This window comes from Trypanosoma melophagium (genome assembly GCF_022059095.1).
Source record: "Trypanosoma melophagium isolate St. Kilda chromosome Unknown ctg2segment0, whole genome shotgun sequence".
NCBI lineage: Eukaryota > Euglenozoa > Kinetoplastea > Trypanosomatida > Trypanosomatidae > Trypanosoma > Trypanosoma melophagium.
In genome coordinates, this window is record NW_027125149.1 from 696,688 (window position 1) to 714,052 (window position 17,365).

Genomic DNA, 17,365 nt, shown 5'->3' on the forward strand with positions numbered 1-17,365 from the left:
AAGGGGAATAGAAAAGAAAAGGAAACAAAATAATGAAAAGAAAGCACATAGAAAAAAATGAATGAACGACGATGTATGTTTCCCCCGTTTCATTTATGCCTTCCCGCAGAAAGAATAAGCCAAGGATGTGCATGACTAAAGAAGGACTATTACCGTTCGCGCTTTTTTTTTGACAAATGGCGTTATGTGTGCCCTTTCTGTTAATGCATTTTGACCCCTATTTCATGGCTTCTCCCCCTCGACTCTTTCATTATATCATTTTTTTTTTTAAATACTTTCCCAATTGTTATCATTCTTAGTATTATTTAGTTGCTGAGCTGTACGCGGGTGATTCTGAGCGTGCGTGTATATGTGTGTGCCATGGGGGTGGACGTCTTTAATGTAGAAGGTAGCAAAAAAAAAAAAAGAGAGAGGAAAAGGAGTTAGAATGGAAGCAGTAGCAGGATCGGGTGGAGACACTATCCCGACAGAGAATAAAAGAGAGGTTTAGGAAACCTTCTGTTGGAATGTCTCATTCTTTTTTTTTTAATCTGTGTTTGTGCAAAGCAGAGCGTCTCATTACGTTACGTAGAAGATTGGAGGACCCTCTAAAAAATACTAAAAAAGCAGACCTAGTGGCTGCGTATGCATCTCTGTGGTAATTCTACCATTCTAATTTTCCTGCTTAGAGAATAAATAAGCTTGTTTTTTTCTTTCCGTTCTTGTTTTTCTTAATTTTCGTCTTTTACTCAGATAAGGTAAGAACAAAAATATTCCGATGCGGGAGCGACCTCGCTTAACTATACGTCGTGGACGTGGGGAACCATTGTACCTACGGGAAATGACGTCAAGGATGAGTGAGCCACGGACGTTAGCAGAGCGAGAGAGGAGCAACAACGTTAATACTACTTATGATTTTGTGAATACTAGTAGAAATAATAATAATAGTAATAATAATGATAATAATAACAGGAATACTAACGTCTATTCAAGGTCACCAGAACGATATCATCAAGGGGGTGTATTTCAGTCGTACTGTAAACGCGTAGCTTCACTTGCCAAGGAAACAGTTACCGGGTTGTTGCACGTTATAACTCCTTTACCCCATTCCCCGGAGCTAAAGCATGATCCTGTGGATGCTGCATCTCACATCCCTGCCTACCGTTCCCCATTGCCTCACGTATCTCAATCAGAGAACGCACCATTGACAATGGATCCATCATTTCAAAGCCGCCAGTATGCCAATGAGAGTTTTACCACACTGCCGCCTCAAGGCGTCCCGTATGGGGCTAATTATTCTTCAGTTCCCACAATACCAGTCCAATCATCGGCAATAACAACACTACCGCAACCTGCTCCAGCACCTGCCCCAGCGCCACCTCCACAGGTTGTGTACAATTTTTATTATATGAATGGAGGAGCTACGCCAATTGTACCTATCACCCCAGGACGAACTATACATCCTGAGTATATTACGAATTCTTCGGCAACGTGGAATAGAGCCAGTATACTTGCACGCCGCTCAGTTTCCCACAAACGTGAGCGTCCCATACATGATGTATCACAAAAAAATCGGCAAAAGACATCTGCAGAGCATCTTGTCGCTTCATCTGCGCCACAAAGCATAGATGATAGCGGTCATACATTTCCCGCATCGAATATAAGCTATAGAGCATCTCTTAATACAAGTTATTCAGGTGATATGGGTATAAAAACAACGGCTTCAGACGCTATCGCAGCACAAGAGAGCAATGCAAAGAAATATAGAACAGACTCTGAGAAGGTAACAACAGGATTTAAGCAAAATTTGGCTCTATCAACAGAAAGAAGCCGAGTACTAGCGTCTGGTGGTTTTGTAAAGACTGGACCACCTGCTGTAATTCCAGAGGACGATGGCTTTGCGTCAAATGCCGGAAGTGACGATGAGGATTCAAAGAAAGGACCAAGTGGCGGCGTGACATCAAAACCCTTCAGCTTTGGTGGCAGTTCTGCACCACCAACAGCAGCAGATAAGCCAGCAGCACCATCAAACCCATTTAGTTTTGGTGGCAGCTCTGCACCACCAACAGCAGCAGATAAGCCAGCAGCACCGACGAATCCCTTCAGCTTCAGTGCGAATAAGGAAACCACGTCAAATGGAGGCTCAGCCCTCTCTGGTGGTTTTGTAAAGACTGGACCACCTGCTGTAATTCCAGAGGACGATGGCTTTGCGTCAAATGCCGGAAGTGACGATGAGGATTCAAAGAAAGGACCAAGTGGCGGCGTGACATCAAAACCCTTCAGCTTTGGTGGCAGCTCTGCACCACCAACAGCAGCAGATAAGCCAGCAGCACCGACAAATCCCTTCAGCTTCAGTGCGAATAAGGAAACCACGTCAAATGGAGGCTCAGCCCTCTCTGGTGGTTTTGTAAAGACTGGACCACCTGCTGTAATTCCAGAGGACGATGGCTTTGCGTCAAATGCCGGAAGTGACGATGAGGATTCAAAGAAAGGACCAAGTGGCGGCGTGACATCAAAACCCTTCAGCTTTGGTGGCAGTTCTGCACCACCAACAGCAGCAGATAAGCCAGCAGCACCGACAAATCCCTTCAGCTTTGGTGGCAGTTCTGCACCACCAACAGCAGCAGATAAGCCAGCAGCACCGACAAATCCCTTCAGCTTTGGTGGCAGTTCTGCACCACCAACAGCAGCAGATAAGCCAGCAGCACCGACAAATCCCTTCAGCTTTGGTGGCAGTTCTGCACCACCAACAGCAGCAGATAAGCCAGCAGCACCGACAAACCCATTTAGTTTTGGTGGCAGCTCTGCACCACCAACAGCAGCAGATAAGCCAGCAGCACCGACAAATCCCTTCAGCTTTGGTGGCAGTTCTGCACCACCAACAGCAGCAGATAAGCCAGCAGCACCGACAAATCCCTTCAGCTTTGGTGGCAGTTCTGCACCACCAACAGCAGCAGATAAGCCAGCAGCACCGACAAATCCCTTCAGCTTTGGTGGCAGTTCTGCACCACCAACAGCAGCAGATAAGCCAGCAGCACCGACAAATCCCTTCAGCTTTGGTGGCAGCTCTGCACCACCAACAGCAGCAGATAAGCCAGCAGCACCGACAAATCCCTTCAGCTTTGGTGGCAGCTCTGCACCACCAACAGCAGCAGATAAGCCAGCAGCACCGACAAACCCATTTAGTTTTGGTGGCAGCTCTGCACCACCAACAGCAGCAGATAAGCCAGCAGCACCGACAAATCCCTTCAGCTTTGGTGGCAGTTCTGCACCACCAACAGCAGCAGATAAGCCAGCAGCACCGACAAATCCCTTCAGCTTTGGTGGCAGCTCTGCACCACCAACAGCAGCAGATAAGCCAGCAGCACCGACAAATCCCTTCAGCTTTGGTGGCAGCTCTGCACCACCAACAGCAGCAGATAAGCCAGCAGCACCGACAAACCCATTTAGTTTTGGTGGCAGTTCTGCACCACCAACAGCAGCAGATAAGCCAGCAGCACCGACAAACCCATTTAGTTTTGGTGGCAGCTCTGCACCACCAACAGCAGCAGATAAGCCAGCAGCACCGACAAATCCCTTCAGCTTTGGTGGCAGCTCTGCACCACCAACAGCAGCAGATAAGCCAGCAGCACCGACAAATCCTTTCAGCTTAAGTAACGGTGCTGTAGGAGCTTCAGATAAGCCGCAAGCACCACCAAGTCCTTTTTCTTTCGGTGGGAATACTGGTGCTTTTGCTAAGGGAAGTGTTTTTGGATCTAAGGGTGCTGATAGGACGTCTTCAAATACCTTTGCTAACTAGATTTTGTGTATGTAATAGGTGAATAAGTTATGTATCGACAGTTTTTGTGATGGAGATAATCCCATATATTGCTTAAGATAAACTTCAGGTTATTTTATCTGCATAATCTCGCTTCTCTTTTTTATTTTTATTTTTAAGAGTAAGCCTCGTGGATTTAATTTACAGGAATGCGTTCTGTAGCCTCCCGTAGGGAGGATATACAAAAAAAAATTCAACTACTCCGAGAAGAAAGAGCGAGAGAACAAAAGGCATATGATGAGATTCTTGCAAAAGAAGTTAATATGACTCCTGCTGAGATTGCCGAGGCTGCACGACAAAAAGCAATTGAGGAAGAGCCCACAAGCATCGATGTCGGTGGTACAACAGTTTTTGTTGGGGATTATGTACTCACTGTGGATGATCAACATACGTTACTCGCTGCAGAAAAAGGCATTTTCATTCCTGATCCTATCAAGCAAGTTTATTTGGGGGAGAGGGGGAAAGTGTTACGTGTTCTTCCTTCTTTTCAGGGTAAACCAGCTGTGGAGTTGTGCTTCGCAGATGGAGCTATTAAAGTCTTCCTAACAGATTGTCTCTCATTCGGGCACAGCAACGTGAGAAGACAACAGCAGCAGCAACGGAGAAGTTCCTCAACGGCGGTAGAAGGGAAATCAGGTCACGTGGAGCCAACGGCATTTCGTGTGCCGGAATTTGTTCCGCCACCAAAACCTGAGCCTCTGCCACAGCCATCATGGGGTACTATTGATATTCCCAGACGGCCACCCAATCTAAAGGCAAGCAAATCTGAATTCAATTCGGTAAAGACAAAATCACCATCGCCATCATCATCATCAACAACAACAGGAATAACAAAAATAACAGGAACGATGACAAATACGTTATTAATTCCACCGACAACAGTGGGGAATGGTGGGGATAGGGTCAGTTCAAATAATTCATTTTCTTTAAGTGAACAGAAACAAAGTGAACCAGCTATAATGATGGGTAACTCCCAAGGGAGGGATGTAGGAAGTTCACATGATCACGCTCCAGTAGGGTTAAATACAAATTTAGAGAAAACTATTGGACTTGTAAAAGAAGTCTTGTCGAATCAGAGGCAAGGAAATTCTGCTGGTGAGCACTTGGGGAGCCCGCTGGAGTACGATGAAGTTCCTCCAATGCCGTTAATTACCACTGGAGAACATGATAATCTTCTCAAAACTCCTCGAGTTGATTTAATGTCATACTCCCACACGAGACGCTCAAATTATTCTGTAACTAATAGTAGTATTCGTAGTAGTGGACGCAGTATACCACCGACTTGTCCCGCAAACTACAAGGCCCGATTTTCTCTAAAAGATAAAAATACTGGTATTCCACGTCTTGGTGCCAAACCAACTTCTTCTGACGCCGTACGGTGCAAGATTGCAGGATTTACTTCACATCAAACTGGTTTAATTTTTGTGCCCTTTCTTTTGCGTAAGGGTACGAATACCTTGGAGTCCCTATTGTCTGATATAACGCAAACTCTGAAATGGCGTCCTGTGGGTACTAATGCGAAACGTTTGTTTACAACAGATGGAGTTGAAATTACTCGTTTGAATGACATTCAGAACGGTATGTCTATTGTGGCGACACCTGGTCAGGTGTACACTCCTGATTCAACATCTGCAAAAGTATCTACGGCTGTAACGGTGGTAAAAACAACATCATCAGCAGAATTCACACCATTGTCGGAAACGAAGCAAAACCGATGTGTGAGTAGAAGAACTTCTACAAATACTTCTGTTCAAAGCAAAGTAGCAGATAAACAAAATCAGCGCCAACAAACACTTACTACATCCACAAAAACACTTTCTTCAGCTAATGAATTACAACCTAGTGAGGTATCATCAGTGAAAGGTATATCGAAACCTATCTCTGTGCGAGTATTCTCAAATGGGGAGTATGGTGATCGAGTAACAGATCGATTTCCATTTAGGACAGTAACACTTCGCCCAATTCATAAAACGATGAGGGCTGTTTTTAATACGATAGAGCGCGAGCTTGAGTGGCATTCTATGGGGAAAAAGGTGGAGAGAATATTTGATGCCACAGGAGTTGAAATCACAAGTGTGGAGGAGTTATACGATGGAGAGTCCCTCGTTGTATCAACTGGAGAGAAATTTATTATTCCTCATCCGACAAGTGTGTTACACGAGGACGTTATGAAACTTTCGGCATCCATAAATTTAACCCCTGCACAGACGCGTGCAAATACAAAAAAATTGTAAGACTGTAGTTAAAATGGAAAGGTCGATGAAAGGGATAGAATAATGGTAAGTGTACGGTCTTATTACCTGTTTTTGGTATTTCTTGTTGTTTTTCTTTTATTTTTATTTTTGTCTTAGAATTCCTACAGGAAACAAAATTTCAAAGGAAATGATGAAGCGAACAACAGCAAGAACGACAAAAAAAGCGAAAAGGAGCTTATTTATTATTATTATTATTATTATTATTATTATTATTATTATTATTATTATTATTATTATTATTATTATTATTATTATTATTATTATTATTATTATTATTATTATTATTATTATTATTATTATCATTATTATTATTATTATTATTATTATTATTATTATCATTATTATTATCATTATTATTATTTTGGTGCTGCTCATCTCTCTGTAGCGGGGTTTCTTTTCTTTATTTCCTTTTTGTTTTTGTGTTTCCTCATTTTGCTTCTTTACTTTTTCACTTTAGGATTAGTTTTTGCTTCTTCATTGCTGAGGTGGAGTCGTTGTACATGTCTGTTTTCCACGGACCGACAAGGCCGTTGCAAGTTCCCCCACCTCAGGCGCGTGATGACGTGGAGTCGAAACGACTATCGGATGCGATGACTCGTCTGTCGTGTGGCAGTACGGAGTCGACTGTTAGACTTGTGGAGTCTGTGGCACAGTGTGTGGTGGAGCAGGTGATTGCAGAGACGGGGGGTCGGTGGGTGCGGGCCTACCCCTTTGGATCTAGTGGTTTGGCTGCTTCTGTAGCAGGTAGCGATATTGATATGTATGGTGAGTCCTTTCCATATATATATATATATATATATATTGTTTTAATTCCCCTTCTTTATTTTTTTTATTTTATTTTTTATTGTTGATGGGGTGTGTCTCTGTATGTGTTTGACCGCCTTAATACGCTCTCCCCTTCCCCTGTAAGGTTCCCACCCCTCTTCTATCTAATCTCCTTCCTCTCTTCACCCCCTCCAACCCTCTTTTTTTCTATCTGTTTTTCCGTGGAGAATGTAATAAAAAAGTGTTTCTTCTCTCCCCACTTTTTCCCCTCCTACTTCGTTCTGCGGAATGCCTTCGCTTTGCTGACGTTCGTTTATGCTTTGTATTAAATATCATTAACCTTGAAGCGTCGTATTTTGTCCCTTTAAGGTTACATCAGAATACTTCTTTGCTGAATTTCCGTCTCTTCTACGGCAATATGTGGGAGATGTAGTTGTGGTTTTTGCCAGAGTTCCTGTTGTAAAATTTGCGTACGAAGGAACTGCAGTAGATGTTGTATTTGTCTCAGTGGCACTTTCAGCCCCTCCTACAACTGAACAATTACTTAGCAACTCTTTTTTTCTTCAAGTTTCCCGCGAAACACGTCGCAGTGTTAATGGATTGCGTACTATTCTTGAATTGAGACGACATATACCAGTAGCATATAATGTTTTTACAACGACATTAAAAGCGGTGAAAACATGGGCTATGAAACGTCAAGTTTACGGAAGTCATTATACATATCCAGGTGGCGTTGCTTTTGCTGTTATGGTAGCACGTGCTTGTCAATTAATGCCTTCTTCTTATCCAAGCGTTGTTTTACGCTTTTTTTTCGCTTTCTATACACAATGGTTAAGTCGTCATGATCGTATTCTTCCAGTATACATAACAGCTTCCTTGGAAAATCAAGGCCGTATTCAAGGTCTTCCTGAGTCATGGGATCCGCAACGTGAAATTTGTAGAGAAGATTTATTTCCTGTGATAAATCCTGCTTACCCTTATGTTAACGATGCAAATAATATAGGACGTTGTGGATTAGAAGCTTTTTACACAGAAATTACTCGAGCTCATCAAGTATTATCTGACTCAAATTCACCTTTAGAAAGGATATGGGAACCATATCATATAACATATTTGTATAACCAATTTTTGTTAGTTCAAGTTTTCTCTTGGGCTGAAAATGAGGAGGATGCAAAACGTTTTCATGCAACATGGAGTTCCTATGTGGCTAGTAAACTACGTTTTTTGATTTATGACATGGAACAATTGGTGGATGTTCGTCCGTATCCACACAAAATAGATAATAATGCAGTAAAGCAGACAGGGCAATACCGAGCCTTTGTTGGAGAATGTTTTTTTGTTTTAGCTGTTAAAGAAAGGAATAGTGAGACCAAACTGAATATATCTATGTTTTTTGAATCATTTCAAAGGTTTAGATATGTTTTGGCAGATGGTTGTGTCAATACCGAGGATGGTATGGGATTTGTATTTAGTAGAGAGGCTATGCGAGGACCTTACTTTAGACTAGTTGATGCCGCACATTTACCGTTCAATTTGGAGAAATGATACTCATACGCCGGATCTGTCTGTTTTCTCTCTTTCTTTCTTTCTTTTCCTTTCTCTCTTTCTTTTTTTTCTCTCTGTTTCTGTTCCTATATTCTTCTTGTCTCCGATTTTCTTAGACGACCAAAGGTATCGTAAAGCAGCAATAGGTGGGGAAAGAAAAGTATTGGGAAACTTGTGCAATGTTTGGTAGAGATGGTTTGAAAGGAAAGAACTCTCTTGTTTCTCCCTCTTTGACGGAGTCGTTGGCTCTTCAGCGGGAAGATACCAGCTCCTTTGTTTCTTAGACACAAATGAAGGATTGACAATAGCTGTTTACTTGTATGATAATAACATAAAACAGGATATATATATTCTCCCCCTCAATTTGCTATACTTTTTATTGTTTTATCTTCCTTATTGGTTGTTTTTCCATTTTTTTTTGTTTTTTTTCTTATTGTGATTTATACATATTTCCACTATGCCTTTAAAAAAAATATATATATATGGTTTGCTCTTGTTTTTTTTTTCTTTTACTAACCAATAATAATAATTAGTGGAGGAAGGAAAGGATGTCAGGCTTTGATGATAATCCACTAGCCACAGATGATGATGAAAGCACCACACCAGTGGAGGTTACGTACAGGAAGAGAGAACGTGAAGAAGATAGTATGAATGCCGCTATACCCGAACGGCCACCTCCACAAATGTCTTTTTCCACTCAACCGGAAACTGTTTCTCCTTCTCCTTCTTTTGCTGCTGGTGGTGTTACTGTTACTGTTGATTCTGGTTCTGCTGGAATTGATGATAATAGTGATGTTGTAGCAAAGACGTTGGGGTTAGAAATTCCTCCAACAGAGGTTTTATTCACAGAGTATGATGCGGGTCGTGAAGAGGATGAATATAATGAATTGATTGTAAAGACAGCTGAGTTAGAGTTCAAGTTAAAGAAGGAAAAGAATACGTATAATGATGAGATTGCTCGAGTGTCAAAAGAACAGAAAAATCTTGAAGAATCAGTGGAATCTTTAAAGAGTACAATTCTGCGCATATGTGAGGAGATGAACGCCTTTCAAACTACCCAAGGAATGCCAAATATAGAAGGCATGATTACTACTACTACTACTACTACTACTACTACTACTACTACTACCAATAATAATGATAATAATAATAATAGTTATACTGAAGATGCACTGGAACTAATGGAAGTTATTCAAAGAGAGAATAGTAATTTTAATAAAACTATTGGAGAGCTTACACAACGCCTATCTGAGCAAGTTTGTAAAGATCATATTATAGAAGCTCTTACAGAGCATATTAAAACTTGTATTACTGGCAACCAAGATAGACCTACAGACCTTCTTTCTATATTTGATCCACGGGTTGAGCGACGTAGTTTTGAGCTATGTGAAACTGCAGTTAACAAACTTAGCACTAGTGGGGTAGTAGATAGAAGAGTTGTACTCGTGCAAGCAATTGTGAATGTTATGGGTCGTCTAGTTAATCGTTTTGATGCGATATATGCAAATGCGAAAACACTAAATGACCGTGTGATGTGTATGTCCTCATCCCTGCGGGAGTTAGCTCGAGATTCACTAGAATGGTACTGTCGTACTATTAATAAAGACAAGTTGGGTAATGGAGATGGGATGTCAACATTTACGTCTAGAGAGGCCTACGAGGGTATTGTAGGGAATCAACAACTGGAGAAAACATTACATCAGATGGAAAGTATTATAAATCAACTGCTAACACTTTTGCCTTCAAATCTTGGTACATCAACCCCACATCAAAATACACCTTCTATCGCAGCTGCAGCCGCCGCTCTCTTTAGTGAAGATTTGGAATCACAGACAGAAGCTCTTGGTAAGGAGATACTTGGATTAAGAAAGTTGCTTGCTGAGGATACCACTACCCTGATGCTACAACTAGGTAAACTAGGGAAAAAGCAAGGAGAAATAAGTGAAACAGGTACAAAAACATCTGCAGCAACAGAGATGACTAATTGGCTTGTTAAGTTAATGAAAACGTTAATGGAACGTCTTAATACGGCGAATACCTTGTTAAATTCTTTATATACTTCTGAAAAGAGTAGAGATTCCCCAGCAATGGCACTTCAACTTACTTTGTATAAGAAATATGTTGAAATGCAAGAAATATTGCTTAAAGAATTACATACTTATAATGCTGCACTGCAAGAAAGAGCTTACCTTGTGACTATTATTCGTCAAATAGCTTTACATGATGGGGATAATGAGGCTGTTGCTATGATAGCTCCAAAATTAGTTGAAGGTATTGAGAATAATAATCTTGTTGATAATCATGAAGAGTTAGAGCAAAAATTAATGGGGAAAATAAAGAATTTTACGGATGAAGCATCTGAAATGTTTAGAGATCACTCCGTGAGTGCATTTCAGAGTGCACAAAAGCTACAAGAGGTTCGAAGATTTTTTGCACAAACTGTAGAGGTATCAGACAAATTAGTATATGGTGAATCGTCAAAATCCATTCCTCCATCTATAGCAGAAATATCTTTAATAAATCCTTCTGATATAGTCGATACTTCTCATGAGGTAAATCTCCTTCTTTGTAATAGTAATAATGCGGAGTCTTCCGTTTCTCCAGTGTTGTTTAATGATGTTAATGAAGAGCTTCAGGAAGAAATTCACTCCGTAGAACGAAGAAATAAAGAACTCATGAAGTGTATGAAATGGCTTTCAACGCAGAAAACACATAACGCCATTCCGAGACTTTGTATAGCACGCAAAGAGGTTGAAGAGTTACGTCAAAAGTTAAAATTTTCTGAAGAGCGAGAAACAAAATGGACGACACTAAGAAGTGAGGTGGGCGAAACTCGAAAAGCGGTTTCTGCAGCAGTGTCTGCTACTGCAGCAATGAGGGATAAACTAAACAGTCTGCGAAAGGGGTTAAATACTGTAAAAGAAGAATAGTCTTTGTAATTCTGGTAGACACAATTTTTATTCTTTGCATTTCGTCTATTGGAGTGTGTGTTTGTGTCAACACATATATTTATACTAGAGATATTGCAGGATATATATATATATATATATATATATATATATATATATATGCTTTTTTTTTCTTCTTATTCTTGAAAGTTTGTAATAAGTAAATGTTCTCACCTTGTTTTCTTTGATTGTTAAGTGATATAACACATTTCTTTTTGATTTTCCTCTTTATATTGTAAAGGAACTTGTTAGTAGTCATGTGTCGTGCAGGACGCACTGGATGGTTCTTTACTGACGCGGAGGGTTGTTTTATTGGACAAGATCTTCGTCTACAGCAGTGTATCTGTCCTATTGCCTCTTGTGTTTCCACAGCGGGAGGACATGCCTGCCGCTTTACTTCTTCATTCTTGGTGTTCTGTGGGTTTCTGCTTGCTATTTGGCTTATTGCGGTTGGGGCTTATGCCTATATATCAGGAATCATTAGCGAACATAAGAACTCTGCCAGGCCGGAGAGAATCTTCTCTATTAATCGTGGGTATTACTTTGAGAAGTTATTTGGTAACGAAAAATCTGAAACGGAGACTACAAGAGAGATGCGTACGTTGTAAGTGAATAAGTATACATGCGTCTATATATATATATATATATATATGGTTGTTGTTGTTATTGTGTCCTGTGTATATAAGTAGGTATGAATGGTGAGTTGTTTTGATTTAGTGGTTTGGAGGAAAAGTAGAAGAACAATAAGAATTATTGCAGTTACACACGAGTATATATTTTGAAATACCTTTAATAATGTGTCGCTCACCCTTTTCTGTTTTCTTTTCCTTTTCTTATCGTGTTTCTTCTTTTCTTTTTTTTTTACTGCTCGCGTTTGTAAATGTCGATGTATCATCCTTTGCCCTCTTTCCTCCCATATCGTCACAACTTCTCCCTGAATTTTCTGTTTCTCGTTTTTCCTTCCAAGACAGTGGAATCCACGTATATAAAGAAAGAAAAAGAGAAATCAATTTTTAAAAAAGAAGAAAAGCAACAAAAAAAAAGAACTATAAGGGAAAAGACTTGCCAATAAAATGTCATTCTTCACCCCGCGAACTATTGCCGTCTCCTGCGCTGCGGCCGTTGCGGTGCCCGCGACGATATTTCTCGTTGCGCGTGCCGCGCGGCGCCCACAGCCGTGCGACGGCCCAACTTACACGACAGTTCCAACGCGTGAGTGGACGACGGAGCAGGTGGCGCAGTGGCTGCGATCCCGCGGGGTCTCAACGTCGGCGGTGGCCTCCTTTGTGCGGCAGGACGTGGACGGGCGTGTGCTGCTGCTGCTGGAGGAGTCCCACCTCACCACGCTGGCGCCAAAACTGCGCGATCATCTTCTCATTCGCGATGGACTCGCCGAGTTGCGGGAACAGGCATCGCGGCCGGCAGAAATGGTACAGGCGGCTCTGCCAACAACACCCCCACTTCCACAAGCGCCGATGGGAGGGGAGGAGTTAATAAAGACATTTCTTAATACCGCCAATGATATCTGTGCCACACTCACCTCACAGGGGTTTCAACAGGCAACACCTGAGGAACGGGAACGGGAAAGACGCATCTGTGTACATAAATTTAATGTTATGGTGGACGAGGTGCAAAGACGTGCCCCAGAAGTTATGACAAAACTACTACCCATCGCTAATCAGGTAGAGAGACTTATTGTACAATCTGAGGAACAAGACGCCAGTGAGGCAACACAGATGCCTTCCGCTCTGGGAGAACAGTTAAAGATACTACATGATATGATTGACGGATTTCTACGTGTACTTAACTCTACTGGCATGGATGTGTTGACAGATCCTCAAGTGGTTTTACTTCGAGAACGAATTGAATCTCAGATTAATCACGTACTAGAGGTTGTACAACGACTTCCTCCTCAGTATGGAGAATCACTTGTGAAAAAATGTAATATTGTACTCCAGAAAATTCATCAAGACCCACGTGTAGAGGTATCTATGATTCCACCTCAACCACAAAAACGTGCACAACCTGGAGAAGAAGAATCCCAATCCCAATCCCAATCCCAATCACAGGCAGAATCAGATGTCTTACTTTTTGCTCCCACAGTGAAACGACTTCGTGATATTTTTACCTTTCTCAGGTCATCGCAATTAATGGAATTGAGTCCATCAGAGCGATTATTATGTATTGAAGAAATGGTGAAAGAAGTTAAGGAAATTCAGAGGACTGCAAGTTCTTGGAATGATGCTCGTGCGATTGATATTATTAATCAAGTATCAGGTAATGTTATTGGAGTTTTGGAGCAAATAAAGTCTCTTACGCTAGAAGAAGTAAATGAGTCCAATGATGAAGAACGTTTTGAAGAAAATGAAGAAGCACAAGAAGAGAGTACTCAGATGGAATTACCACAAATTTTTGCTTCTTTACAAGCCGTTGTTCAGGTTTTACAATCAGAAGAGTTTTCTCGTTCACCTTTTCCGGTACAGAGACAAGTGGTTGCGGAACTTCGGATGACTTTAAGCCGTCTACGATTTCAAATTAACAGACTTCCATTGAACCAATCCACAGCAACTGTGACAGCGATGATTGAAAGAGCTCAAGAACTTCTTGAAACTCTTGCAAGTGTACAACCAAATACGGGTGGAGAGCATCAACAACAACAACAACAACAACAGGAGGAGGAAGAAGGGGAAGAAGCTCATGGTGAAGATGAAAATCCTCGCACTTGTTCAAGAAACCCATTGGATTCAGAATGGCGGGAAAACATGCTGGATGAGGTGGTATCTGAACTAGAGAAGATTTTTGAATATGTAAATTCAGAAGCATTCGAGATGCTGCCAGAAGCTGAAAAAGCAAACATGGCCCAAAGAGAACTTTCTCACATTGTTGCCATAGAGGAACGTTGTGCTCACTTTGGTGGACTTGGACAACTACAAGAATTGGTTGATCCCTTGAAACAAATATTACAACGGGAAGCCAATAGGGCAGCCGCTACAGCAACCCAATCGGCACCTACTCCGCTGTTTCTCAGTATTTCATCACACTTAAGGAGGATGAATGGGCTTTTGGAATCAGAAGGTTTTAAGAATGCTGACTTGGATAAGAAAAGAACCGCGGCGCAGTCTGTTGTACCACAACTACAAAAAATTACTGCAACTCTTTCAGAGCTTCCACCACATGAACGATTGGTTATGCAAAAACTTATTGAACCGATAAATGCAAATCTTCAGAAAATTCTCATTCCACGTGAAGAAACATCAGAGGCTTCTGCTGACCCACAAAGTCTGGTAGCACAAGTAGAAAGCGTTTTGGCAGTTGTACAATCGCAAGAGTTTCAAAATGCTTCTCCAGAGCAACGTCAACGTATTGCTAGCAATCTCGTAGAGACTCTTGGTGATCTTGAGGAAGAATGCACAAGAATTGGTAGCGTGGCAATTCCCCTTCTTCCGATTATTCAACGTCTTCGAGGACAAATGGAGTTATTCGCCCAAGTTTTTGAAGCTGCAGCGGAAGAAGAAGAAGAAGAAGAAGAAAAAGAAAACCATAATGATGATAATGAAGATGAAGAGGAGGAAAATGCAGAGGATGGAAAACAACAAAAAACTGCTGCTGCTAATACGGAATATAAAGAGACTGCGGAAGGTACTGTAAATGATGAAAGAGCATCTGCTGAAGAAATGGAACAGCGCAGTAGTGTGGCATCTGAACGACAGAAGCTATTTCGCGCAGTTGAAGAGATTACAGCCGAGTTAAGTAAGAGCAATCAAAGTAATGTTCGACTCTCTGAAGAAGAATTACAACCCTTACTTGGTCTTTTGGAGATGGTAGACTCTGTAGGGGTTACCACTACTCGTGAGAAGGAACTGCGCGATGAATTTGAGGAACAAATTAAACAAGCTGCCGGAGAAATCGATGAAAATGATGCAGATGAATCGTCTAATGAAGAAGTACAAAAGCTTATGCAAGTCTTTGCATCCCTAAGGGAACGATTATCATATCTGAATTTGTCTTCACTTTCAGATTTATTACCTCTTATGAATATTGCTGAGCGTACACTTGGCACTGCTGATCAACAAAATGTTCCGTGGCGTGATAATGCTATGGCGGTGGGTCTAATCGCCGAGGTGTTATCACGAATCCAAGCACTGCAAGCTCAGTTTACTGAACAACAACAACCTTCTGAATTGGAAAATATTCTAAATGAAGCGGCAAGGGAAGTTCGTGAGCATCCTCCACAGAATGATGAGCAACTTCAACCATATTTGCAGATGCTTTCAGGGGTACAAAATCGAGTGAATGCTATGTCTGTGGGTGCTTTAGAGGCATTTAAAAATCTTCAAGATGCTGTAATTGAAGTCTCACGTACACTTCGTGAGGAATCTCGAACGGCAGAAGCACTAATGAATGAAGATGATGATGATGATCCTGCTGCCCATTTACTGTTGGAAATATCTAACAGACTACGAGAAGGACCATTTCCAGATGTCGTATTGGATCAATACTCTTTGTTACTTGATAGGATAGAGTCTGCAGATTCACGTCCATCGGTACATGAGGCAGTTCAAGCCGTACGGGAACAGTTACGTCTTCAGCAAATTGGTAACCGTAATAACAATGATGAAGATGATGAAGATTCCGTAGATGAGGATGATGAGGATGATGATGATGATGATGATGATGATGATGATGATAACGATGAACAAGAAAACAAAGAGGAAAAAGAAGATGATGATGAACATAATTCGAAAAAAGATGTAAAAGATGAATTACGTGATTCTGATAAACAAGCAGAAGATCCGTCTAATCCCCAAGAAGAAGAAGAAGACGAAAAAAAAAAAGTGGTAACAAAAGTTGCTGACTCTGAAGATAATAGCAATACTCAGCAGGAAACAGAGTCAGTAGAGGAAAGTACCACGAACTATCTTTTCAAAAGTTTACCAACCAAATATGTCCCTGGTGGAGCTAAAAATGAGCTCCTTCTTCTACCACGTATTGAAAAGAAGATTTTTTCTGAAGAACAGCATTTTATTGAGCATACAACACTTTTTGATATTCAAAACATCAGCAAGGTAATTCTTCACTTGACTGTAAATCCTGAGGTTAAGTCTCGACCAAAATTAAATGATCGTGTTGTTCGTGTTAAAAAGAGTTTTGCACAACAGCTTGAGGCGTTTCAGGGAAGTAATCAACAATCTGTTGCTATTATCCCGAAACTTCGTCTACGATGTAAAGATACGGTTATATCAGGTGAGTCTGTCCGTAAACTTCTAATTTGTACCGATGCAGAAGCTGAATTAAGCGATGACGACAGTAACAATAACTCTCAAGATCTTTTGAAAATTTTAACAGAAGGGAAAGCAACGCAGACAACAGTTTCAGATGAAGTAATAAAAGAATGGAAGGAAAGAAGTGTGGCGGTACTTGTCTGTGAGGCTACAGAAGCAGATGGTACGGCATTGAGTGAACTTGTTCTGCTACATGAAGTTTTAACAAATCGCTACGGTTTTACTGTGGTAACAGTGGAAAATACGAGTGCAACTGAGATGCGAAACCTGTTAAAAGAAATTGCTTCATCAGGAGCAAAACGTCTTTTTCTGTACTATGCAATGAATGGCTCTGCATCTTCCTCACAACATACTGTTCTCTTCCGTGATGGATCAGGTTTTACCTACCGTGATGCACTCCAACAAGTTGAATCTATTGATCGTGTTGTATTGGCACACTCTCAACCACAAAAACTCACTGTTGTACCAGCACTTTCTGGTTCATGTAATTCTTTCTTTTCAGTGGAACTCACAGAGGCAGCGAGGGATGAGTTGCGACCAGTGCGCTGCTGGTTATATGACGGATTGCTTACACCTGCCGTTACAGAACTGTTATGCCTTGATGAATGGCGTATGTTGTGCCCCGAGGATCTTGCCACTTATGCTGTAAGCGCTATGACCTCTCTCAGTGTTGATTTTGGAAGTTTTGGGAAGGGAGAAGCATCAAGCATGGGGTTTTTTGTTCCTTGTGACACTTCAGAGTAGAGAGATGTGAAAACGAAAAAAAAGGTAAAT

The 17,365-nt window shown here is 41.2% G+C and overlaps 6 protein-coding genes across 6 annotated transcripts; all 6 read left to right on the forward strand.

Moving 5' to 3' along the window:
- Positions 1-757: 757 nt before the first annotated feature.
- On the forward strand, positions 758-3,778 carry LSM04_002040 (uncharacterized protein; the record flags this gene model as incomplete). Its single annotated transcript, XM_067336310.1, has 1 exon — positions 758-3,778. One exon carries the CDS (start codon positions 758-760, stop codon positions 3,776-3,778), a length of 3,021 nt encoding a protein of 1,006 aa, XP_067192402.1.
- A 167-nt stretch (positions 3,779-3,945) lies between these two features.
- On the forward strand, positions 3,946-6,030 carry LSM04_004578 (Doublecortin domain; the record flags this gene model as incomplete). Its single annotated transcript, XM_067336311.1, has 1 exon — positions 3,946-6,030. The coding sequence occupies one exon, from the start codon at positions 3,946-3,948 to the stop codon at positions 6,028-6,030; it is 2,085 nt and encodes a 694-aa protein (XP_067192543.1).
- A 521-nt stretch (positions 6,031-6,551) lies between these two features.
- LSM04_006497 (Poly(A) polymerase) lies at positions 6,552-8,361 on the forward strand (the record flags this gene model as incomplete). The annotated part of the gene is made up of 2 exons (XM_067336312.1): positions 6,552-6,811; positions 7,164-8,361. The coding sequence occupies 2 exons, from the start codon at positions 6,552-6,554 to the stop codon at positions 8,359-8,361; spliced, it is 1,458 nt and encodes a 485-aa protein (XP_067192636.1).
- Positions 8,362-8,909: 548 nt separating this feature from the next.
- LSM04_008212 (uncharacterized protein) lies at positions 8,910-11,291 on the forward strand (the record flags this gene model as incomplete). Its single annotated transcript, XM_067336313.1, has 1 exon — positions 8,910-11,291. The coding sequence occupies one exon, from the start codon at positions 8,910-8,912 to the stop codon at positions 11,289-11,291; it is 2,382 nt and encodes a 793-aa protein (XP_067192739.1).
- Positions 11,292-11,566: 275 nt separating this feature from the next.
- Positions 11,567-11,917, forward strand: LSM04_002250 (uncharacterized protein; the record flags this gene model as incomplete). Its single annotated transcript, XM_067336314.1, has 1 exon — positions 11,567-11,917. One exon carries the CDS (start codon positions 11,567-11,569, stop codon positions 11,915-11,917), a length of 351 nt encoding a protein of 116 aa, XP_067192408.1.
- A 465-nt stretch (positions 11,918-12,382) lies between these two features.
- Positions 12,383-17,335, forward strand: LSM04_005800 (Sterile alpha motif domain; the record flags this gene model as incomplete). The annotated part of the gene is made up of 1 exon (XM_067336315.1): positions 12,383-17,335. One exon carries the CDS (start codon positions 12,383-12,385, stop codon positions 17,333-17,335), a length of 4,953 nt encoding a protein of 1,650 aa, XP_067192593.1.
- Between the last annotated feature and the right edge of the window lie 30 nt (positions 17,336-17,365).